The sequence below is a fragment of the Otolemur garnettii genome, unplaced genomic scaffold (genome assembly GCF_000181295.1).
Source record: "Otolemur garnettii isolate 467f Iridium unplaced genomic scaffold, OtoGar3 scaffold00096, whole genome shotgun sequence".
Lineage (NCBI taxonomy): Eukaryota > Metazoa > Chordata > Mammalia > Primates > Galagidae > Otolemur > Otolemur garnettii.
Window position 1 is genome coordinate 7,716,071 of NW_003852491.1, and position 23,307 is coordinate 7,739,377.

General features: G+C 51.0%; 1 protein-coding gene and 1 pseudogene across 2 annotated transcripts in view; one reads left to right on the forward strand and one right to left on the reverse strand.

Moving 5' to 3' along the window:
- Positions 1–419: 419 nt before the first annotated feature.
- Positions 420–1,166, reverse strand: LOC100944223 (annotated as a pseudogene).
- Positions 1,167–4,508: 3,342 nt separating this feature from the next.
- Positions 4,509–23,307, forward strand: part of FBXL19 (F-box and leucine rich repeat protein 19) — a 22,680-nt gene continuing 3,881 nt past the window's right edge. For both annotated transcript variants that reach the window (XR_001161537.1, XM_012808935.1), the window contains exons 1-9: positions 4,509–4,936; positions 6,217–6,417; positions 7,765–7,908; positions 8,033–8,119; positions 8,214–8,432; positions 8,934–9,095; positions 10,356–10,867; positions 20,155–20,318; positions 20,419–20,580. Coding sequence is in view for 1 of the 2 variants with exons in the window: in XM_012808935.1 (XP_012664389.1) it covers positions 6,241–6,417; positions 7,765–7,908; positions 8,033–8,119; positions 8,214–8,432; positions 8,934–9,095; positions 10,356–10,867; positions 20,155–20,318; positions 20,419–20,580 (1,627 nt within the window). In the remaining variant the exon portion in view is untranslated. The remainder of the gene's footprint in view (positions 4,937–6,216; positions 6,418–7,764; positions 7,909–8,032; positions 8,120–8,213; positions 8,433–8,933; positions 9,096–10,355; positions 10,868–20,154; positions 20,319–20,418; positions 20,581–23,307) is intronic.

Below are 23,307 nucleotides of genomic sequence, written 5' to 3' on the forward strand. Positions count from 1 at the left end.
TTTTTTTTTTTAGTAGAGACAGAGGTCTCACTCTTGCTCAGGCTGGTCTCCAACTCCTGAGCCCAGGGGATCCATCCACCTCGACTTCCTAAATTAGAGTGCTGGGATTATAGGTGTGAGCCACCAGGCCAGGCCTCAAAGGCCCTTAAACAAAGTGCAGCAATAAAACAGAAAACAAGTATCTTTTTACAAATGAAAAATTGCTTATAGGTGCCACATTCTCTGAGTTCACTAATGTTTGAAGAGGTCTGACTGTTGTCTTTATATTTTAATGTCAATATGGCTGGATTATAGTTGTTTGGGGGGTTTTCTCTCTCTCTCTTTTTTTTTTACTGCTCCAGTCAATGAAAGGGTAACTATTGAGGCCCCAGGGCCATGAGGCTTGGGCAGGAGGTTGCCCTGTGGAGAAAGGAGGGGCCTTATTTGACCTTCTTGGGGCGCAGATTGTTGGTGTGGCCACACTTCTTGCGGCAGTTGACAGCACCGGGGTGCAGGCGAGCATAACATTTGTGGCAGATCATCTTTTTTTTTTTTTTTTGAGACGGAGCCTCAAGCTATCCCCCTGGGTAGAGTGCCATGGCATCACGCTCACAGCAACCTCCAACTCCTGGGCTCAAGCGAGTCTCCTGCCTCAGCCTCCCAAGCAGCTGGGACCACAGGCGCCCGCCACAATGCCTGGCTATTTTTTGGTTGCAGCCATTATTGTTGTTTTGGCAGGCCCAGGCTGGGGATTTGAACCTGCCACCTTAGGTGTATGTGGCTGGCACCTTAGCCGCTTGAGCCACAGGCACCGAGCCTGTGGCAGATCATCTTGTCACAGTTGTACTTCTGGGCAAGCTGGCAGAGGGATGGCTCAATGATGCCACCTCTCACACGAAGCACCAGGTGCAGGGTAGACTATTTCTGGATGTTGTAATCTGAAAGAGTGCGGCCATCCTCGAGCTGTTTGCCTGCAAATATCAGACGCTGCTGGTCAGGTGGAATGCCCTCCTTATCTTGGATTTTGGCTTTGACATTCTCAATGGTGTCACTGGGTTCGACCTCGGACCTCAAGGGTAATAGTCTTGCCCATCAGGGTCTTCACAAAGATCTGCATCTCTGCTTCTGCAGCTCGGTTGCCTCGTTCTGTTTTAGGGATTTTCTTTGTGTGTTTTTTTTTTTTTTGAGACACATTCTTACTTGTCACCCTTGGTAGAGTGCTGTGGTGTCATAGCTCACAGCAACCTCAAACTCTGGGGCTCAGGCGATCTCCTAGCCTGAGCCTCCTGAGTAACTGGAACTATAGGACTACAGGCTAAAGGTAGCACCTTTAGCCACAGTGCCCAGTTATTTTTACAGACAGGGTCTTGCTCAGGCTGGCCTTGAACTCTTGAGCTCAGGCAATTCACCTGCCTCAGCCTCCCAGAGTGTTAGGATTTCAGGCATGAAGCACAAAGGAGATGTGAGATGGGAGGTGGGGAAGGGGATATTGGACAGATGGAACAGAGGTAAGAGTTTGAGAAAGCCCTGAAGCAACATGCATTCAAGCCCAAGTGAAAGCAGTAAGGACGAGGATGAGACACACATTTTTTCTTTTGAGACAGAGTCTTAGTATGTTGCCCTCTGTAAAGTGCTGTTGAGTCACAGCTCACAGCAACCTCAAACTCTTGGAGTTAAGTGATTCTCTTGCCTCACTCTCTAGAGTAGCTGGGATCACAGGTGCCTGCCACAAGGCCCGGTTATTTTTTGGTTGCAGTTGTCATTGTTGTTTAGCAAACCCGGACCGGGCTTGAACCCGCCAGCCTTGGTGTATGTGGCGGGGGCACTACTCACTGAGCTACTGGCACCGACCCAAGATTCACAATCTTCTAAGAGTCAAGGTTTTCTGACAACGTGTGAGCTGCCAAGAAGCTCAGCTCAGCCTGAGGTCAGGCCCTGCAACCCTGGGACTCCCCAGCACACTAGCAAGTGTTAACTTCCCTGACATAAAAGCCACACCCACCAATTCTTCCTGCAGGGCTCCCAGACACAGAAGAGAGAGGGAAGCAGAGGGGGCTGCCTAGGGTCAGAAGTTTTTCAGGCAAAGGAGAAAAATCAAGAAAGCAGGTAATGAGAGCAAAGAGGTGAGGGGCAGTCTCATTTACGTAGGCAGCTGCAGTGTCTAGACCCAGGCCTCCAAGGCTGACAGGAAATCAGGCAGGGAATGGGCTGGGCACGGGCGGCTCCCGCAACTTCAGGTTGAGGAATTTGGCGGGTTTGTAGAATCTTAGTGAAACGGATGATGAGCGCCCCCTGGGCGTAGTGCTCAGTAGTGGACGCTGGGGGACTCAGATGAGAAGGGGCGGAGGGCGGCTGGAGAGATGCCGAGGTGCCGATTACCCTGCCGGTCACAGTTTTCTTCTCACAGGAGCTAACAACGTCCGTCATGATGGATTCTCGGGCATCTAGAACGGCTGTGCTGGAAGGGACCTTTAAAAAGGAACTGCCAACACGTGCCACATGCCAAAGGCGGGCATTTTCGTGACAAATTACATTGTCTCAACTCTCCTAACTGCTTCGAGGTGGGTATTATTATCCCCGTTACCCCCATTTTTAAGATAAGAAAACAAAGGTTTGGTGACTTTGTGGGGCAGGCGGGGATTTTGTATGACTCCAGAGCCTTTTCCTTGGAGCCCTTACGATTTGTAAGATACTAATTCCTGGAGCTTTGGGGGAACAAGCATCAAATGTGAGGAACCCACGCTTTCCAAGGGACAACAGCATGAGTATACTTTTACAAGAACCACGCCTCCCTTGTCGCGACAACAATGATTACTGTTGCTTCCCTTGAAATGGGAAGTCCTCGCCGAACAAGGAGTTGGACATTCTATACTCCTGGACCGTCGGGACGTCTTTCTCCTTCACCGGCACTGCACTCCACTGGTGATATAAATTCTTCCCCTCCACGAGTGAGGGAAAACTTGGGACTACACTTCCCAGCAGGATGTTCAGAAGGGGGTGGTGGGGAGAGAAGGAAAGACTTTCCATTTCCCTCAGCCAGCAATTTGGAGTGTCGGTGGTGATTCACATTTCTACAGTCAACGTCCTTTCTCTGTAGAACTCAGGTAGGGACTACGTTCCCCAGCAGGCACTGGCGTAGAGGTCGAGTGGCTAAGCAGCCATTCTTATTGTAGTTCTTTGCCCCATTTCCGCAGGGAATAGCCTTCGGGCTTGGACTACAAGTCCCACATCGCCACCCGCAGCCCTTTGGCCGCCATGTTTGCCGGTATTCCCCGCCCTGCTCCCTTCCATTGTCTAGACTGAAGATAACAGAGGAGAACAGGGAGGACTACAACTCCCGTCAGGCCTTGCACCACGGGCGTTGGAGGGCTATTTCGATATTACAGGCGGGCGAGGTGCTCAAGGTGGTTGAATGAAGAGACCGGGAGAGGCTAGGTAGCCTGCCATCTTTATGGTAGTCTCCTATCCTCATGATTCGACTATTCCTAAGGAACACTAGAAGGCTAGAAAACTACTATTCCCATCGCACCTCGTAAGATCAATTACTAGTCAGGTGTATGGCTCTCTTCCGCCATCTTGCTTGTAGTCCTCGTTCCTTTTCACCTTTCCATTGTTCCTGACGAGTAGAAATGGCAGCGGGAAGGCAGCAGATGGACTGCGACTCCCGTCAGGTACCACACACGCGGAGAGTTGTGGACAGGAGGGCGTGCTAGTGCCTGGGAAAGAGGTCGGGTCGGGGGAGAAGGCCATCTTGTTTGTAGTCATCGTTCCCGCTCCTTCTCTATGTTCTGCAACTGGGAGCCTCGGGTCAACTGGACTATAACTCCCGGCATCCTCGTCTCTCGGCTTGGCACGCCCTCTGCCATCTTGTTCGTAGTCCCCGCTGGCCCCAGCGTCCCATTATTCTTGCCGTGGCGTCAGTGTCCGCAGGACAACAACTCCCGTCGTGCCCCCCGCGCGCCGTCCTGGAAAGTGGAGGTGGTGGAGGAAGGAGGGGCAGGGGGCGGGGTTTTTCCAAGAGAAGGAGGGAGTAAAGAGGAGGAGGAGGAGGGAAGGAGGAGGGAGGGGAGGGGGAAGAGAGGAGGAAGGAGGAAGGAGCTGAGGAGGGATGAGAGAGGCAGCCAGGGCCCCGGGCCGAAGCAGCGTGGGGCCGGGGGACCAGGGGGGCTGAGACACCCCAACTGCCCCCTCCCCCCTTCCCTGTCCCCTCCCTCCTTTCCTTCCACCCTTCCGCTTGAGGAGGGGGATTTATTCAAATTTTATTTAAATCCCTATCTCCCGAGGGTCGCGCCCTGGGGGGAGGGGGAGAGGGCGGGGGTGCGCGCGGGCGGGGGGGGCGGGGCCGGTGCTGCTTCCTTCACCCCCCTCTGCTTGCTCCGTAGCCGTAAGGCAGGGGGCCGCAGTCCAGGGGCTGGCCCAGGGGAGGGGGGCAGGTTACAGCGACCCCCCCCTCCCCGGGAACCGGCGGTGGGCGGGGCTTGAACCCCGGAAACGGTGGGGGGCCCAGGCCTAGTCCTGGACCCCTGGGCAGTGGGGGCCGAGAAGGGGCCAGTTAAAGGGCCGGGGGCGCTGGGGAGAGGCGGGGCGGGGTGGGGGGAGGGGAGCTGGTACTGAGACCCGGGACTGAGTGGGGCCCGGGCAGAAGCTGAGCACCCTGCGCCCGAGGAGCCCCTGTTGGCCTGGGGGGGCTGAGGGACTGAGCCCCCCAGAGCAGGACCTCCCCCTGGAAGGGCCGCGCCGCATCCCGTGGGAGGGCCTCGCCCCCGGCGCCCCGCATCTCCACTTGCCGCCGTCCCGGCCTCCGCCGGAGGGAGGGGCCGAGCGCCCTCGGGGGGCCGTGGACCCCGGCGTTCTGAGCGTTCAGCGCCCCGCGCCGCCCGGCCCCCCCGCCGCCGATGGCCGCCGACCCGCCGGGAGCTGCCGAGAAGGGAGAGATGGCTCCCGGGACACGTGTGAGGTGGGTTCGTGCGGCTCCTCCTCACTCCCAGACCTGGGCAGCTCCCACTCCCATTCATCCTCAGCCCGGCCTCTCTCCACCTTCCCCACCCACAGCCTCGCCCTCTCTTTGCTCCAAACTCCTCAACCTCCAGCCTCTCTTCCCATTACCGCTCAACCCTGGGGAACTGACCTTCCTTGCTAAACCCTGCTTCCTCTTGCAGACACCCCCCCCTCCCTGCCTACAGTTGCTCCCCTCCAGGACCCTCCCCTGGAGCGCAGGGGGGTTCCTTACCCCTATGATGGGTCTGGAAGTCCCTGAAAAGGGGGAAACTGGGGTAAGACTCTGACCAGGAAGAGACCCTCTGGGCCTTCTGGGTCCATATGGGATCTTGGAGGATCTGGTTTCCATGGGAAAGGGAGCCCAAGGGGTTCTAGACAATTAGGGTTGGAAGACAGCCTGGGAAGTTGAGGGAATCTTTTGAATTCTGTGGAGATTTTAGGCTGGATTCTATAATCCTGGGGAATCTGGGAGATTGCCCAAGTTGACCTGAGGGATCTGAGAGGAGGATGTATTGAATAGAGGGAGCTCTGTGGAGAGCAGAGGAGTTGAGATGTTGGCCTGAGAAAGGACTCTGAAGAAGCATCTCAGGGGTGTGTCAGAGCCCCAGGAAGTCTGGTGGCACAGTGGATCATTAGGGATTGGGGGGACAAAGATACCGTTGGATCTGGTGACAATATCTAGGTTTGGGTGCAAGAGAGATTATGTGGTCACTGCGTATAAGAAAGAGAGAGGAAGATAAAAAGAAAAGCCTAGAGCTTCCACCCATGGATCTGTGGGTATCTTGAAGGAAAATCAGGAAAGTTTTAGGTTGTGAAGAGCCTGGGATAGTCTACAGTTGGATAAACAGGGGGAGAGTCAGGACCTCTGTGAGGTATCATCACAGATAAGGAGCGCCTGGCTTTCCCAAGGATCTTTGGTGTGGGCTTGTCAGAAGAGAGGGCCTGAGTGTCCCTCCTCCTCCCTGGTCTAGGGAAGGGACATTGAAAAAGTGTTAGAGGAGGAGTGAGGTCAGGAAGGCAGTTCTTGGGGCTTCCAGAATAGCCAGTTGAGCTGCTGCAGGGAGAGAGTGGCCTAGCATAGAGGGAGTGGGCTCCCTTAGACACACAGGAAGGGGTGAACTCAATATCCCCCTGAAGAGGAGAGCAAGCGCTGCTTACTTAAAGGAGTGGGGAGCTTCCAGAAGCCTCCCTGCCAGGCCCCCAGCAGGCTCATCTGACCTAACCACCATCTACCCACAGCCCTCGGCGTTGCTGACGCCCCCAATGTCGTCGAGCAGCCGAGGGCCGGGGGCCGGAGCGCGCCGACGCCGAACCCGTTGCCGCCGCTGCCGGGCCTGTGTGCGAACTGAGTGCGGGGACTGCCACTTCTGCCGAGACATGAAGAAGTTTGGAGGGCCCGGGCGCATGAAGCAGTCGTGCCTGCTCCGGCAGTGCACTGCCGTGAGTTCTCTGCCTAACCTTCCCCAGCTGGCCCCATACCTCTCTGGGATGGCTGGTGCCTGCTTCCCAGAATGTTCTGTAGAGTTGCTGTTTGTTGGCTCATTAATTTTCTTCTTTCATTCACTGGTTTGTTTAAATGTTGATTTTTGTCCTCAGCTCCATACTGGGGGCAATGTTCAAGTGCACAGCATAATCTGACCTAGTCCCTGCCTTCATGCTTTTTTCCCAGTTCTTGGGCACAAACCCATAGAATGTTTAGCCTCTGCTGTACCACTCCCCAGAGGCATCTGTGCACAAGGGGCCCATCCCCAGAGTTGGCTCCCTTTGAACAGGTCTTGCCTTTCTCTGGCCTCTTCCTCACTCAGGGTGGTCTTGGATTTGAGGGCATGCTCACCCTTTGTGTGACCTTGAGCAAATCACTTTGAATGTCAGGTACCTTCTCCGTAAAATGTTTCTTTTGCTGAGCTGTACAGATTAAACAATAGTCTGAATGTGAATGTGCCTACCACAAGGCCCAGCACACAGTAGGTATCAGGGAAACACGGGTTTCCGCTCTGCCTTCCTCGTCCTTTGAGTGGCCCTGAGCTCCAGAGGGCAGCTCTCCCCAGCAGCCATGAGGAGCCAGCTGCATCCTGCATCCTCCTCCCCATACCACCACCTCCCTCTCTTCCTCCAACTGTTCTTTCCTGGTCTGTCTCTTCATTCTTTAGCCCCTCTTCTCTTTCACCCAAACCCCCTGATTCACTTTGCTTTTCCTTCTTCTCCTGTCTGCACCTTCCATGATCCTGCAGCTTCTCATTGTCCTCCTCAAAATCACGTTTTCTGAAGGCTGCTCCTGTTTTCCCCAGGACTAGCCAGTTGCCTTTAATGTTCCCAGGGGTCTTGCCAAAACCAGGTTCACTGTGAGATTCAGAGCAATCTGAGTCAGCCCAAGTTGCTGCCATATCTTCTCCTGCCCTCTCTGATTTTGTCATATTTGTCTGTGGTCTCTCCCTCCTCCAAGCAGGCTTTAATTTCAGGGTTATGATAGTCCTGGATCAAGCTGTAACATTTGCAGCAATTATAACTATGTATCAAATGTCCCTCATGTTTTATCTCATTTTTACAAGAGTCCTGCAAGGGAAGGATTGGTAGCCCATTTTACAGATGTAGAAACATTTAAGGTTAAATTAGTTGCTTGAGGTCATACTGCTAAAAAAGAGCAGCAGATTCAGGATTTGACGTAGTTTAACCCATGAGTTCTGAACCACCTCATCCAGCAGCTACCTAAGGAATCCCTAAGGAAGAGGGTCTTTTTCCTTCCTTGCTTGCCTTTGGGGTCCCTAATGTCCCTCTCTCTCCCAACAGCCCGTGCTCCCACACACAGCTGTGTGCCTCTTGTGTGGGGAGGCTGGGAAGGAGGACACAGTAGAGGGAGAGGAAGAGAAATTTGGTTTGAGCCTCATGGAGTGTACAATCTGCAACGAGATCGTCCACCCTGGCTGCCTAAAGGTGAAAGCCCTGAGAACCCTGGAGTCTAGGGTGGAGCAGATTGTCAAAGAACAGGAGGTGGGGCACATGGCCCACAGAGGCTCACTCGCACCCTACATCTACTGCCTATTCTCTTTGCCTACAGATGGGGAAGGCTGAGGGTGTCATCAATGCAGAGATTCCCAACTGCTGGGAGTGTCCTCGCTGCACCCAGGAAGGGCGCACCAGCAAGGTAGGGGCAGGGGCTGGACTACCCTGGCTATGGGTAGGCGGTTGGATCCAGGAGGCAGTCAGCATTTCACACCGCCCCTCTTCTACCTCCCCAGGATTCAGGTGAGGGGCCAGGCCGCCGCAGGGCCGACAATGGCGAGGAGGGCGCGAGCCTGGGGAGTGGATGGAAGCTGACGGAGGAGCCGCAGCTTCCACCGCCCCCGCCCAGGCGGAAGGGGCCCCTACCTGCCGGCCCACCCCCAGAGGATGTGCCTGGGCCCCCCAAACGAAAGGAGAGGGAGGCAGGGAATGAGCCCCCTACCCCAAGGAAAAAGGTGAGCTATGGGAGCGTCCTCACTAGGACCATCCCAAGGTATTCTGGGAGCTGTAGTCCTGGCTGTTACTGGAGGGGGTAGGGTAGGGTCGGTGGAGACAGTGTTCCCTGGGTTCCCCCAGGGGTTGTTGGGAGATGTAGTTCAAGAGTTGCCGGGTTGAGAGGAGGAGGGAGCATGCTCAGTATGGGTAAGAGGTACAGGTGAGAGGGAACCGGCCTGAGCAGGAAGCTTTGGGAGCCCTGGGTGGGTTAGGGAGGAAGGAGAGAGCATGCTCAAAATTAACTGCTACAGAGGAGGCGGGGAAGGTCTGGAAAGGGCCTCAGGGAGAAGAAAGAGAAGATGAGAGCATGCTCAGCTAAGGTGAGCATGCTCAGAGTTCTCCCTGGGATGGGGGCTTCTGGGATTTGTAGTCCAAGAAGAAGGGATTGACTTTAGTTTTGTGGGCAAGAAAGGCCTAATGGGGTTTCTCTCTTCCCTGGTATCTCCTTCTTGCCCTGGTAGGTGAAAGGAGGCCGAGAGAGGCACCTGAAGAAGGTGGGTGGAGACGCCTGCCTCCTCCGAGGATCGGACCCAGGCGGCCCAGGCCTTCTGCCCCCCAGGGTTCTGAATCCAAGCCAGGCTTTCTCGTCCTGCCACCCTGGGCTCCCTCCCGAGAACTGGGAGGTGTGCCGGGGACCTCCTCCCTCCCCTTCCCACCTTTTCTTGCTCTATCCTCTACCCTGTGGACAAGATCTGTCTCTTCTTGTTCAGTTTGTCCTGCCCCAGCCCACTTATCCATTATCAGCAGGTCCAGACGCTGAATTGGGAGAGTTGGGTGGAAGAGGGGGTTGAGCCCACTCCACAGGAGGCTCTGTTCTCCCCAGAATCCTCAGGGTATCATCTGGTCCATTTGCCTCATGTTTCCAAACCTTAAAGGAGAAAGAGCTGAGTTCATATTTTTTGCCTAACCACCAACACTGAATTCGTATGGTCTTGGCAGCCTGGCAGCTGCTCTGAGTCTCATCTTCCTTATCCATAAAATAGACATGCTACCAGCAATGCTTGTGGCTCAAGGAGGTCACTGGCCCCATATACCAGGGGTGGCAGGTTCAAGCCCAGCCCCCACCAAAACTGCAACAACAACAACAAAAAATGGAGTTGCTACCAACTTTACCTTCTTATGCCATAGTACTATATAAATCTAATGAATAAATGAACTTTGTAAGCTATAAAATTTTCCTAGATTCAAGGGACATACAGCCCAGAGAGGTTTAAAGACTTCCAAGGTCACACAGCAAAGCCAAAATTTAGTTATTACATTGCACTTACACACTGAACACAAAAGTGTACCTTGATTGTGTTCAAATCCTGCCTTTGTCGTCTGTCAGTCTGTAGCCTAGGGCAGAGCACTTAATCTCTTTGAGTTTCAGTTTCTTCATGTCTAAAAAGAGTGGTATGGCCCAAGTTGCCACTACTTTAGAGTATTATGAGGACAGAACAAGTGCGCAAGTGTAGGGTACTCCACACGGGGCTAGATGATCATTTTTAGTCTTATGTTGAATAGACTCTCAGAATTGTCTGTTCTAGCTCTTCCACGTTGTAGATGATGAAGCAGGGGCTTCTCAGCTCAGAGTTGATAAGCAAGCTAGTATTCAAAACTAGGTCTCTAACTGTTCTTCATACCAACTGTTTTTAGAACTTCATAAGCCATTGAAACCTATAAACTTTAAGTTATTTGAATTAGTATCTTTATGTTATAGATAGGAAGTTGAAGTCTAGAGACAGGGAATGACTTGGTGAAAATCTCATATTGTTTACGAGCTGAACCAGGGCTGGAACTCAGGGCTATCCCTTGGCTATTCATCCCTTGGTGACTCCTCACGGGTAGGGGGGTGGGAAAGTGTGTCCCAGGCCCTAGAACAGCCTCACCCTGTCTTCCTGCAGAAACCAAAGCCACCTTTGGCCTCTTCTGAGGGCCCAGCGGTGCCATCCCCATCACCACAGAGGGAGAAGCTTGAGCGTTTCAAGCGAATGTGCCAGCTGCTGGAGCGGGTGCCTGACACCTCCTCTTCCTCCTCAGACTCTGATTCTGACTCCGACTCATCAGGCACATCGTTGAGTGAGGATGAGGCCCCTGGCGAGGCCCGGAATGGGCGACGGCCAGCCCGGGGCAGCTCTGGCGAGAAGGAGAACCGTGGGGGGCGGCGGGCTGTGCGCCCTGGCAGTGGGGGGCCCCTGCTCAGCTGGCCCTTGGGCCCCGCCCCACCACCCCGGCCTCCACAGCTGGAGCGGCATGTGGTGCGGCCCCCACCTCGAAGCCCTGAGCCTGACACGCTGCCTTTGGCTGCTGGATCCGATCACCCCTTGCCCCGGGCTGCCTGGCTTCGTGTCTTCCAGCACCTTGGGCCCCGAGAGCTGTGCATCTGCATGCGAGTCTGCCGGACTTGGAGCCGCTGGTGAGTGGCTTGGATGAGCCTAAGTTCTGTTGGCAACATCTTCGCTCTTGTTATGCAACCTGCAATAGATCTCTGAGCCTCCTTGGGCCTTGTTTTGTGTTGGTAACACTTCTATAGTATGGACATATTATAGTATGATGCTTCTGTATTTACATGCACAAACTTCTTCCATTTACGAGCTCATTTAAAACCCTCCTAGCAATTCTGAAGCTGAGCCCCATGGTCATATGGAGAGGAATTGGTAGAACCAGGAATGTGAACCCTCTGGTTCTAGAATATGTCCTCTTAATAATAGCTATTACTTATCAAATATTTAGTATGTGCCAAGCATAGTGCTAAGTAATGTAAAGCATCAGCTCACTTTTCATAGTGTCACTTCTGAAGTTAGTCTGATTATTGGTCCCAGTGATAGAGGAGAAAGCTGTTTGCTGGGTAGCCCCAGCCCTCTCAAAGGCAGCCAACCTTGGACTTCATGACTCTACTTGTAGCTTCTTCCTTATGTCTACCACCATGAGCACCCTCTGTCCATCCTCCTTTCCCCTATCCCCACCCCCACCTTGTTCAGAAATGTCATTCATCCTCCCCAGCCTCCTATCTTTCTCTGATCCTGCCCCCGGTGCAGTTCTTCCTATGTCTGTCAAACTCCCACAGCACTCTGTCCCCCTGCTGGACTGCACAGAGACCTTCTACATATTGACAAGCCTTCCTTCATTTACTCATTTTTGTGTTCCCATTACTTGCTAGAGTAGGGGCAGATACTGTCTATCATCTTCCTATCCTTAGGATGAGATGGAGAGTACTGTAGGTGCTTGAAGCATTTTACTAAATTGGTTAAGTTCAGGCTCTTTCCCAGATACTTGCTGTGGACCAGGGAGATGTGCTGTTGAGCACTTTACAAGTGTTAGCTAATTTGCATCTTGTGATAGCACCCTGCGAGGGAATGAGGGGAACTAGTTAGTGGATGAACTCAAACTCCAGTCCATTCCTCTGGGATGAGGTCTAGGGTGCTAGTGCATGCCTTCTGTTCTCTGCAGAGATTAGGGAGCCCAGAGCACCAGAGTGTAGCTCTGCAGGCAGATTGCCTGCAGTTGACTCTTAATCTTCTTCAGATGAGCTGTGTGCCATTGGACCAACACTTAACTTCCTGTGCCTCAGTTTCTTCATCTATAAAACCAGGGTAATCATAGCTCTTACTTTGTAGTATTTTTGTAAGCTAATATACATAAAGAACTGAGCATAGTACCTGGGAAATATGAACTACTCAATACCTTAATTATATTCATCATCATTTACTCTATTACAAATATTTACTGAAAGTACAGACTTTTAGTCCTCAGAGCATAGATCTGTGCCCTTGAAGAATTCTCAAGCATCCAGTCAACCTGCAACGTAGAAGCAAATAGTTACAGAAGTTGCTGGGAGTTACCACTCCTGCCTCATGTACTAATTGAGGAAATGTTTGCTGAGGCCCCTTCAAGGCCAGTTCTGTGCTTGGCATGTGGGATCCGGAACTGAAAAGGACTGGATTTCTGCCTCAAGGAGAGACTTGTGATTAGAGTGGACAATATCGAGAGTTTCTAGCTTGGCCTTTTAATCAGGCATCCCTAGGTTTATTAACTGTGGCTCCCACACTTCTGGCTGTGTGGCCATGGGTGGATAGCTGTCTCTTTCAAGGTCTTAGTTTTCCCACCTGTAGTCAGGGTGGTTGTTTTATTTCTCTTGGGCTCAACTGATTCTCTTGCCTCAGCCTCCCAAGTAGCTGGGACTACTATAGGCGCCCACCACAACACCCAGCTATTTTTACGTTTTTTTTTTTTTTTGAGACAGTGTCTCACTTTGTTACCCTCAGTAGAGTGCTGTGGCGTCACACTCACAGCAACCTCCAACTCTTGGGCTTAAGCAATTCTCTTGCCTCAGCCTCCCAAGTAGCTGGGACTATAGGCACCTGCCACAACACTTGGCTATTTTTTTGTTGCAATTCTCATTGCTATTTTAGCTGGCTGGGGCCGGGTTCAAACCTGCCACCCTTGGTATATTAGGCCGGTACCCTACCCACTGAGCCACAGGCACCGCCCAACCCAGCTGTTTTTAGAGATGAGGTCTCACTCTTGCTCACAGGCTGGTCTCGAACCTGTGAACCCAGGGCAGTCCACCTGCCCTGGCCTCCCAGAGTATAGGTGTGAGCTACTGTGCCTGGGCCCATGGGTTTATTTTAATAATCACCTTACAAAAAATAATAATAATAATCACCTTATAGGGATTAAATAAAATGGTTCTTGTAAAGCACTTAAAGCCCAAAGGATACTGTGCACTCAATAAAATGGTGCCTTTCAATGGAAAGGATAAGGGTAGAGCAGAGCAGGGGCCTAGGGGGGTGCGGACATAGTAGGCCAGTCAGGAAGCTCTGCCGGGTTTTCCCACAGAGGTAGGGCAGTGGGGACGGATTCAGGCTGAGAACTTTTTTTTTTTTTCCCAAGACAAGAGTCTCACTATGACACCCTTGGTAGAGTGCTATGGTGTCACAGCTTACAGCAACCTCAAACTCTTGGGCCCAAGCGATTCTCTTCCCTCAGCCTCCTGAGTAGCTGGAACTACAGGTGCTCACCACAACACCCGGCCATTTTTTTGTTGCAGTTGTCATTGTTTTATCCAGCCCAGGCTGGGTTCGAACTTGCCAGCCCTGATGTATGTGGCTGGCGCCCTATTCACTGAGCTACGGGCACAGGCCTGGCTGAGAACTTTTTTATGTTTGTTTGTTTTGAGACAGAGTCTCAACCTGTCACCCTGGGTAGAGGGCCATGGCATCACAGCTCACAGCAACCTCAAACTCTTGGGCTTAAGAGATTCTCTTGCCTCAGCCTCCCAAGTAGCTGGGACTATAGGCACCCGCCACAACACCTGGCTATTTTTTTTGTTGCAATTGTCATTGTTGATTTAGCTGGCCTGGGCTGGGTTCTAACCTGCCATCTGACCGGTACCCTACCCACTGAGCTATGGGTGCCGCCCAGCGCTGAGAACTTTTTAAAAAAATTTTGCAGGTTTTTTTTTTCTTGAGATAGAGCCTCAAGCTGTCCCCCTGGGTAGAGTGCCATGGCTTCACTGCTCACAGCAACCTCCAACTCCTGGGCTCAAGCGAGTCTCCTGCCTCAGCATCCCAAGTAGCTGGGACCACAGGCGCCTGCCACAACGCCCTGCTGTTTTTTAGTTGCAGCCATTATTGTTGTTTGGTGGGCCCGGGCTGGATTCGAACCCGCTACCTTAGGTGTATGTGGCTGGTGCCTTAGCCACTTGAGCCACAGGCGCCAAGCCAATTTTTGCAGTTTTTTGAACCTACCACCTCTAGGGGCCGGCACCCTACTCCTTTGAGCCACAGCTGCTGCCCGGGGCTGAGAACTTTTTAAGAACTCACGTGGCTTGGACTTGGTGACTGATTGACTATAGAGGCAGCAGAGTGACACTCAGCTGAGTTTCTGGCCCAGGAACCTAGATGGGCAATAGAACCATCCCCCAAGCTTGAGAATGGCAGAGGAGGGGCAGGTGCCAGGGAAAAAGAAAGCATTCAGATTTGACATGAGTGGTCTAAAAGGCTTACGGGCCAGTCGCATGGAACTGGCAGGAGAGTAGCTACATCTGAGCTAAAGGAAAAGATAAAAGTTTGAGAGTTTTGAATCTTTAGGTAGCAGCTTTGATGAAGAGAGCAGAGGACGGAATGTGCTTGTGAGTTAGAGAAAGAGCAGCCAGAGAACTGGGGGAGATCAAAGATAGAGGTGTGCCCTGGAGGGGAGAAATTGAGGGAGAATGAATGGTGAGTGGAACTGGATATTGACAAGTGGTCATGGGAGGTGAAGAACCAGCAAGGGGCTGTTGGATTTTGCTACAAGAAGCCTCGGTATCTTTGGCTGTGCTTTGGGAGCAGTGGGGTAGGTTAGGGGGCAAAGCCAGGCTATGTGGTGCTAAGGACATCAACTCCAAGGCAGAACTTGGTCTCTTTGTTCCTCCTGTGTCCCTAGTTTCTAGGATGGCACCTGGCATAGAGTAGGTACTAAAGAGGTAATTGTTGCATGAATGAATGAAAGTGAGGAAACCAGGATGGAGTGTGGAAAGAGGTGATGGAGGGTGGAGCTGGAAAGAATCTTGTAGGTAGGAGAGCAGTAAGTTGTAGGCTTTCCTGTCTGGTGGCTTCCATCTTCTCTTGGAAGTGAGAAGTGAAGTGATCTCTCAAGAGCCAGGGCAGAGAGGACAGGCAGGGGAGGCATAAGGAATCTCTGAGTTACAAGAAAGAGAGTTCAGGCTTTCAAGGACATGGGTAGAGAGGGAGGCAAGGAAGGGTCTGGAACACAGGGTCAAGGTCAGGTGGGGTTGGGAGTAAAAGCCTAGAGATGGACAGATTAGAGGACAGGGATAGCATTGGAGAGCTCTGAGAGGGAAAAATTGGCTGTGGGTGGAGCCCAGGAAGCTGTGAACTTGTAGGGAGCAGTTAGGGCTGGCCCAGTTGTATCCCTAAGTGCTTCTGTAAGAGGGAGGTTTAGGGTTAGAAATTAGAGTTTTGCAGGTGATGACTCATTTGGAGGTGCTGGAGTCAAGGAGAAAATAAATGGGTTAGGGAACTTGGATGTCAAGCCTTCCCTCTCTAGGACCATAGCATGCCTTGGCTCTTTCTGCCTTCTGCCTTAGTGTCATTCAGTTTAGAGAGAACCGGTTTGTGCCTTTGTGTCTATAATCCCAGCGACTCTGGAGGCTGGGGCAGGAGGATAATTTGAGGCCAGCCTGGGCCTCATCACCAGACTCTGTCTCAAAAAAGTAAATGAATAAGAAGAAAGAATGAGCCTATTTGTTCCTCTTGTCTTCCTCACAACAAATTCCCACAGTCCCAGTGGATATTAGGCATGAACCTGAAACCCTTCCCCAGTACTGACTCCCTTCATTGTTGTGGGAACCTTTGAAATGAATGCTATCGGCTCGGCGCCTGTGGCTCAAGCGGCTAAGGCGCCAGCCACATACACCTAAGGTGGCAGGTTCGAATCCCCAGCCCGGGCCCGCCAAACAACAATGATGGCTGCAACCAAAAAATGGCCAGGCGTTGTGGCGGGCGCCTGTAGTCCCAGCTACTTGGGAGACTGAGGCAGGAGACTCGCTTGAGCCCAGGAGTTGGAGGTTGCTGTGAGCGTGATGCCATGGCACTCTACCCAGGGGGATAGCTTGAGGCTCCGTCTCAAAAAAAAAAAAAAAAAAAGAAATGAATGCTATCCTTCACCCCATTTTATGGTTTGGGAAATGAAGGCAAACAAAGGGCAAAGCATGTAGATGGCATAGCTGGGATTTAGATCCCCATGGCTCATACTTCTTACCTCTGGGTTATGTGAGCATAACAGCCCTTGGCGTGGCATTTCAGCCCTCCTTAACGTGACTCCCCTACCCTGGGCCTTCTCTTTAGCCTTGCCTCTGCCTCTTCCCTACAGAGTTCAGGCTCTCCATCCAGACCACTGGCTCTGCTACCGCTTGGGACCTTGAACAATTTTCTTAACTTCTCTGGGCCTTATTTTCCTTAACTCTAAAAAGGGGATAATGATGATACTACCTGCTAGAGATGTTATAAGGCTAAATGTTTAATGCATAGAATAGTACTGGGCACATAGTAAACAGTAGGTATTAGTGCTATAGTCATCATTACCATCATCATTATCCTTATTATTACAGTGAGTGATGAATTGCCCTTTGTTCCTGCTGCCTAAAATTCCAGCACTTTCCATTTTGTTTCTTTCCTGGGCCAAGACACAGGTTCTTCACATGCCTTCTTCCTTCCTTCCCCTTGCTAGAATAACTGCTGCTTTTCTCAAGATCTCAGTTCAGACATTGTCTCCCTAGGATGCTGCCCTTGACTCCTACCATGTCCCCTATGGCCTCTATTGTGGACTGTTTTTGTCCCCCCCCCATTATGTGCCTGCTTCATGCCCAGTGGAAGCTGGACATTTGGGGTCAGTAGGACTTTGATTTAATCCCTGTATCTTGGTCATATAAGAGCAACAGGACTAATTAGCTGTAGCTAAGAAAGAGTTAGGGGAGACTTCCTGGAAGAGGAGGCACTGGAGCTGAGCCTTGAAGGATCTGGGTTGGTTGGCATTTCTGGCAAAGTCAGAGCACCAAAATATTTTGGCACCAGACAGCCCTGGGTGCTCTAGGTGGGAAGTTGGTTTGGCCTGGCTCTTGTGGAATATAGAAACAATTGGGGGCCTGTGGGTGCCCCCAAGGAAAGGGGCCTCCCCCCAGCTGTGGGCAATGGAAGGCTTCAAGGAAATGATGACAGTTGAGCTGAGACGAAAAGCTGAGTCAAGAGTGGGCACCAAGAGGATCTGGATGGAGCAGGATTTTGCTGATTAAAAAGAGAATGACAGGACTAGGGGCAAAAGCTGGATTGAGGGTATGTTGGATTTTTCTCCTAATTTTTTTTTTTTTTTTTTGGAGACAGAATCTCACTTTGTCGCCCTCAATAGAGTGCTCTGGCATCACAGCTCACAGCAACCTCAAACTCCTGGGCGATTCTCTTGCCTCAACCTCCCAAGTAGCTGGGACTACAAGCGCCTGCCACAATGCCCAGCTACTCTTAGAGATGAGGTCTCACTGTTGCTCAGGCTGGTCTTGAACCTGTGAGCTCAGGTAGTCCACCCTCCTTGGCCTCCTGGAGTGCTAGGATTATAGGTGTGAGCAACTGCACCTGACCTTTCTTTTCTTTCTTACTTTCTTTTTGAGACAAAGTCTCCACTTTGTCACCCTCAGTAGAGTGCTGTGGCATCACAGCTCAGAGCAACCTCAAACTCCTGGGCTTAAGGGATTCTCTTGCCTCAGCCTCTCAGTAGCTGGGACTATAGGCACCCATCACAATGCCTGGCTATTTTTTTGTTGCAGTTGTCATTGTTGTTTCGCTGGCCCAGGCCAGGTTTGAACCTGCCTGCCTCGGTGTATGTGGCTGGTGCCTTCCCCACTGAGCTACGGGCACTGCCCTGACCTTTCTCTTTTTAATTTTTCTAATTAGAGAGATTTGCAGACATTTATTATTGGCTGAGTGGGTGAAATCCAAAAGGGAGAGGCTGGAATGCTGGAACGGCTGGGTGGGAGTAGTAGGGGGAGTAGGAGGGGTAGGTAGCAGAGGGTGCAGTTGTTCTGATCAATGGTGTTTGTGTGCCCAGCATTCCCTAAAATATCACACTAGGCCTCTGGAGTATGCCTTGTAGTTTCTAGTGACACAAACACAGCTTAATCCTCCTGTTAGTTTTAAAAAGGAGGTCTCTCTGTTGGGTGCATTTTATCTCTAACACTTCTCTAATACCTTATCTCTTGTTTAATGGGGGTTTAATCCACAACACTTGGCTAGAATTTAATAAACCTGGTTATTGTGGGGTTTTTTGTTTATTTTGTTTTGTTTTCTTGAGACAGTCTCAATCTCTCATCCCGGGGTCAAGTGCTGTGGCATCATCATAGCTCACAGCAACCTCAAACTCTTGGGGTCAGGCCTTATGCCTCAGCTTCCTAAGCAGCTGGGACTATAGGCGCCTGCAACAACATCCATTTAACTTTTTTTTCAGTTTTTAGTAGAGATGGAGTCTTGCTCTTCCCCAAGCTGGTCTTGAACTCCTGAGCTCAAGCAATCTACCTGTCTCGGCCTCCCAGAGCACTAGATTACAGGCATGAGCCACTGTACCCAGCCTGTGTTGTCTTTAAAGTTAACACACTTATGTGAAACAATACCGGTTTTAAATCCAAAGGGGATGATTCAAAGATAAATTTATATTCTGGAGATAAATGGCCAACTAACAACTGGAGCTTGGGAATCACTGCTCCAGCCTGGCTGGGGCTTCTTGAGAGAAAGCCCTCTGGAGGCATGAGGGGTAAGAGGAAGGTAGGATATAGCTTCCAGGGCCGGCCCCACCAGACACAGTCCATCTTGTCTCAGAAGCACTTCCTGACTTGCCTTTGAGAACTGAGCTGGAAGAATTTCTTAAACTAAGTCAAAAGGAACTTTAATGTACCACAAAGTGTAAATAGGGTACCTCAGGAGCAGGGTAGCGGAGTTTCCTGATGAAATAAGTTTGGGAAGCCCTTCTCCAATTTATTGCATGTTAGACTAGTCAAGGCCCTTGGAGTGCTGGGGCCAGGAAACTTACTAAACTTTGTTAAGGCCTTATTTATCTTTGTAGCTTCAATATCTGTGACCTATCATGCCTTCCACAAACATCGAATGAAAAATGAAAACCTGTCAATGAGGTGGTGGGGGGAGAACTCAGTGGAAGCTTTGAGTAGTATATGGCTTGATTCATTCATTCAACAAATTTGGGCTGGGCTCAGTGGCTCATTCTTCTAATCCTAGCACTCTGGGAAACCAAGGTAGGGGGATCCACTTGATCTTAGGAATTCAAGACCAGCCTGAGCAAGAGTGACACCCCATCTCTTCTATAAATAGAAAAATTAGCTGGACATAGTGGCAGGCACTTATAGTCCCAGCTACTTGGGAGGCTGAGGCAGGAGGATTGCTTGAGCCCAGGAGTGTAAAGTTGATGTGAGGTAGGCTGATGCCCTGGCACTCCAACCTGGGCAACAGAATGAAGCTCTTGTCTCAAAACAAAATACAACACAGGTGCAACAAATAAACCCCTTTGCACCTGGCAGTGTATTAGATCCTGGGGATACAAAGATGAAAAAGACAAATCTGCCCTGTGGAACTTACATTTTAGTTGGAGGAGCATAACAATCAAGTAAAGAGAGAAAATATTTGGGCTGTAAGTCCAGCTTTGGGCAGCTGGCTATCAGGATGTGGATCAAAGGCAGAGATTAGGAGAGATGTGCCTATGAAACACCGTAATTTATCAAGGAGAGGTTGAGAAGCCCGATTGGTTGGGGGGGGGGGCTACTGATAATGCTGGTCCCTTGGCATTACATCAGATAGTGTATGTGTTTGCGTTTGTATCTGGCAACATGCTTTATAAGCTGTAATGCCCACAAACTGTAATTACCTCATTTTATTTTATGGCTGCCCCTTGGCCCAGGTACAGTCTGAATCATTATCTTCATTTTATATATGAGGCCTCTGAGGCTCAGAAAAGGAATGGACTTGCCAGGGTCACACATCTAGTTAGTGATGGAGTTGGTTCCGAAAGCCAGACTCTGGCCAGGGCCAGGAGTTTCTTGCCCACTCCCCATTGTGTGTATGTAGAAAGAGCTGGAGTGAAGTGTGGTAGTGTGGGCTCCCTGAGAGCTGAAGCCTGAGGACTCTGTCTCCCCCTTGTGGCTGGCAGGTGCTATGACAAGCGTCTGTGGCCTCGAATGGACCTAAGCCGGCGGAAGTCACTGACCCCGCCCATGCTCAGTGGTGTCGTTCGCCGCCAGCCTCGTGCCCTGGACCTCAGCTGGACAGGTGTCTCCAAGAAGCAGCTCATGTGGCTTCTAAATCGACTACAAGGTAGGGCAGGGGTAAGGTGGGACAGGGTAGGAACAGGAATATGCCTGGGATAGAGCTGTCCCAGCACCTGCTTTCTGAACTGCCCCAATCCCCACCCAAGGCCTGCAGGAACTGGTGCTCTCTGGCTGCTCCTGGCTTTCCGTCTCTGCCCTGGGCTCAGCCCCACTGCCAGCCCTGCGGCTCTTGGACCTCCGCTGGATCGAGGATGTTAAAGACTCCCAGCTCCGCGAGCTGCTGTTGCCTCCACCAGACACCAAACCAGGTGTGGCCTCTGTTTGCTCATCTGTACGATAGGTTGGGTAACATAGGGGTATGGGGCCTTTAAGGTCTGACTGGTGACGGGTGTTAAAATATTTGAAGAGGCTCAGTGCCTGTGGCTCAAGTGGCTAAGGCGCCAGCCATATACACCTAAAGTGGCGGATTTGAATCCAGCCCAGGCCCCCCAAACAACAATGATGGCTGCAACCAAAAAAAATAAGCAGGCGTTGTGGCAGGCGCCTATGGTCCCAGCTACTTGGGAGGTGGAGGCAGGAGACTGGCTTGAGCCCAGGAGTTGGAGGTTGCTGTGAGCTGTGATGCCACGGCACTCTACCCAGGGGGACAGCTTGAGGCTCTGTCTCAAAAAATATACATATATATTTGAAGAAATGTTGGGTGCAGTGGCTCACCCCTGTAATCTCTGGGAGGCTGAGGTAGGCAGATTGCCTGAGCTCGGGAGTTGGAAACCAGCCTAAGCTAGAGCAAGACCCCATCTCCAAAACTAGTAGAGCACTGTGGCTGGTACCTGTAATCCCAGCTACTTGAGAGGCTGAGGCAAGAGAATCGCATGAGCCCAAGAGTCTGACGTTGCTGTGAGCTATGATGCCATGGTACTCTACCAGGGGGGTGACAAAATGAGACCCTGTTTCCAAAAAAAAAAGAAAGAAAGAAATAGCTGGGTGCAGTGGCCCACGCCTGTAATCCTAGCACTCTGGGAGGCTGAAGCAGGTGGAGAGCTTGAGCTCACAGGTTTGAGACCAGCCTGAACAAGAAGCGAGACCCCGTTTCTACTAAAATAGAAAAACTGAGGCAAGAGGATCACTTGTGCCCAAGAATCAGAGGTTGCTGTGAGCGATGATGCTATAGCACTCTACATAGGGTGACAGCTTGAGACTCTCAAAAAAATTCTTTTTTTTTTGAAGAAAGGAAAAAAAAACATGAGTTTGAATAGGAAGGCCCTGGTTGGCCATTATTCATTCATTTACTCAGCTGTTGTGTGCTTTAGAATGACCCTTGAAAGGGACAGGGTTTTCCCCAGGAGTGTGAGACACAGAAGTTTGGTGGGGCATATGGGCAAAAGGGGATGCTAGGAGCAGAGGCCTGGTTACTTGGGGGTCATATGGAGCTAGGGGTGGGGTACACTGTGCTCTTAATTCCTGTTGCTCCCTGGTAGTCTCTGGATAAAGATGAGTATTTTACTATAGTTTCTGAGGTCCAGTGTGGTCTGGCTCCCACTGATCTATATACCATCCCTACATTTCAGTCACCTCAGCTTCCCAAGTTCCCATCAGCCAAGGCCTTTGCCCACTCCCTTTACCTCTTAAGCTCTATTTTCCTAATTAACACCTAATCATACTTCAGACCTCAGCATAAATGCTACTTCCTCCTAGAAGCCCTCCCTGATTCCATTTTCTTTTTCCCTCCCTGATTCTGCCCTTCATTGAGCTGTCCCTCTCAGCTGTGAGAGCAGTCTCTTCCAGCATAATACTATATAACTGTGCAGGGGTTTGATTAAGCTCTGTTCCCTCCTGCTATGGACCATAAGGGCAAGGACTGTCTGCTTACCTCAGCACTATACTTGGTGGTATGCTTCATAAATACTGTTGAATGAATACATTCAGTGAGCAAATGATCAGGATGGAGAGATGTAGTTTAAGGAAAGATTTCCAAAAGAGTTGCTGGGCCCTGAAATAAGAGAATGAAGGAGTCTTCCATTTCAGAGTTCTTTAAGGCTCACTTTTTCCCACCCCAGCCAGCCTCCTTCACAGCAGCCCTGCAAGGGGAGAAGCAACAAGGCAGTAGGGCCCAGAGGGGGTTGAATGACTGCTATAAGGCCAGAGCACTCACCCATTGTCCACTCTTACTGGAATTAGACTGAGCTGGAAAGATTTGGTGGGGTGATGTGTGCATTGGGAATGGTGCATTCTATGAGGTAAGAAAGTGCTGGCTGGCTGGAAGACCAAGCCTGTCTCCTCCTGCCTCCATTCATTATCGTTCAGGCCCTTTCTCAGGAGCTTGCAGAAATGAGCCGCCTTGGCCTTCAAGACCTATTGTGCACATTAGGACTTTGCACTCACTTTTCCTGTCTTGGCTCCCTGGCTTCATGTAGCATTCTGGAGGAAAATTTAGGTTCTGCTTTGTTTTTGTGCTCTGCCTGGTGTCTTCTACCCCAATTCAAACCCTTGAATCCCTCGCTTAACTGTCACTATCTCAGTGACATGCTCACCAATGCACTTCTCTGTTCACGCCAGAATTGACCTATCTTACCTCGGCTTTCCTCTAATGGCCTTTAGCTATGGCCCAAGGTTGAGGTTATTTGTAAATGTAACCCTTCTCTAGGCTTTCAGCTCCTCAAAGACAGGCGTGGGTAGAATTCAGGGCTTACTGAATCGAGTTACCCACCAGCTGACCTCTGTGGGTAACAGAACTGATGCACTAGTACAGGACTTAGCAAATGGCACCTAGCAGGCCAGGTCCTGCCCACCAGTCATTGTCAGGCAGAGGATGTAGCCCAGTGTTGCCAGATCTTAGAATTTTATTTTATTTATTTATTTATTTATTTATTTTTGAGACAGAGTCTCACTGTGTAGCCCTTAGTAGAGTGCTGTGGCGTCATAGCTCACAGCAACCTCCAGCTCTTGGGCTTAAGCAATTCTCTTGCCTCAGCCTCCCAAGTAGCTAGAACTACAGGCACCTGCCACAATGCCCAGCTATTTTTTTCTGTTGCAGT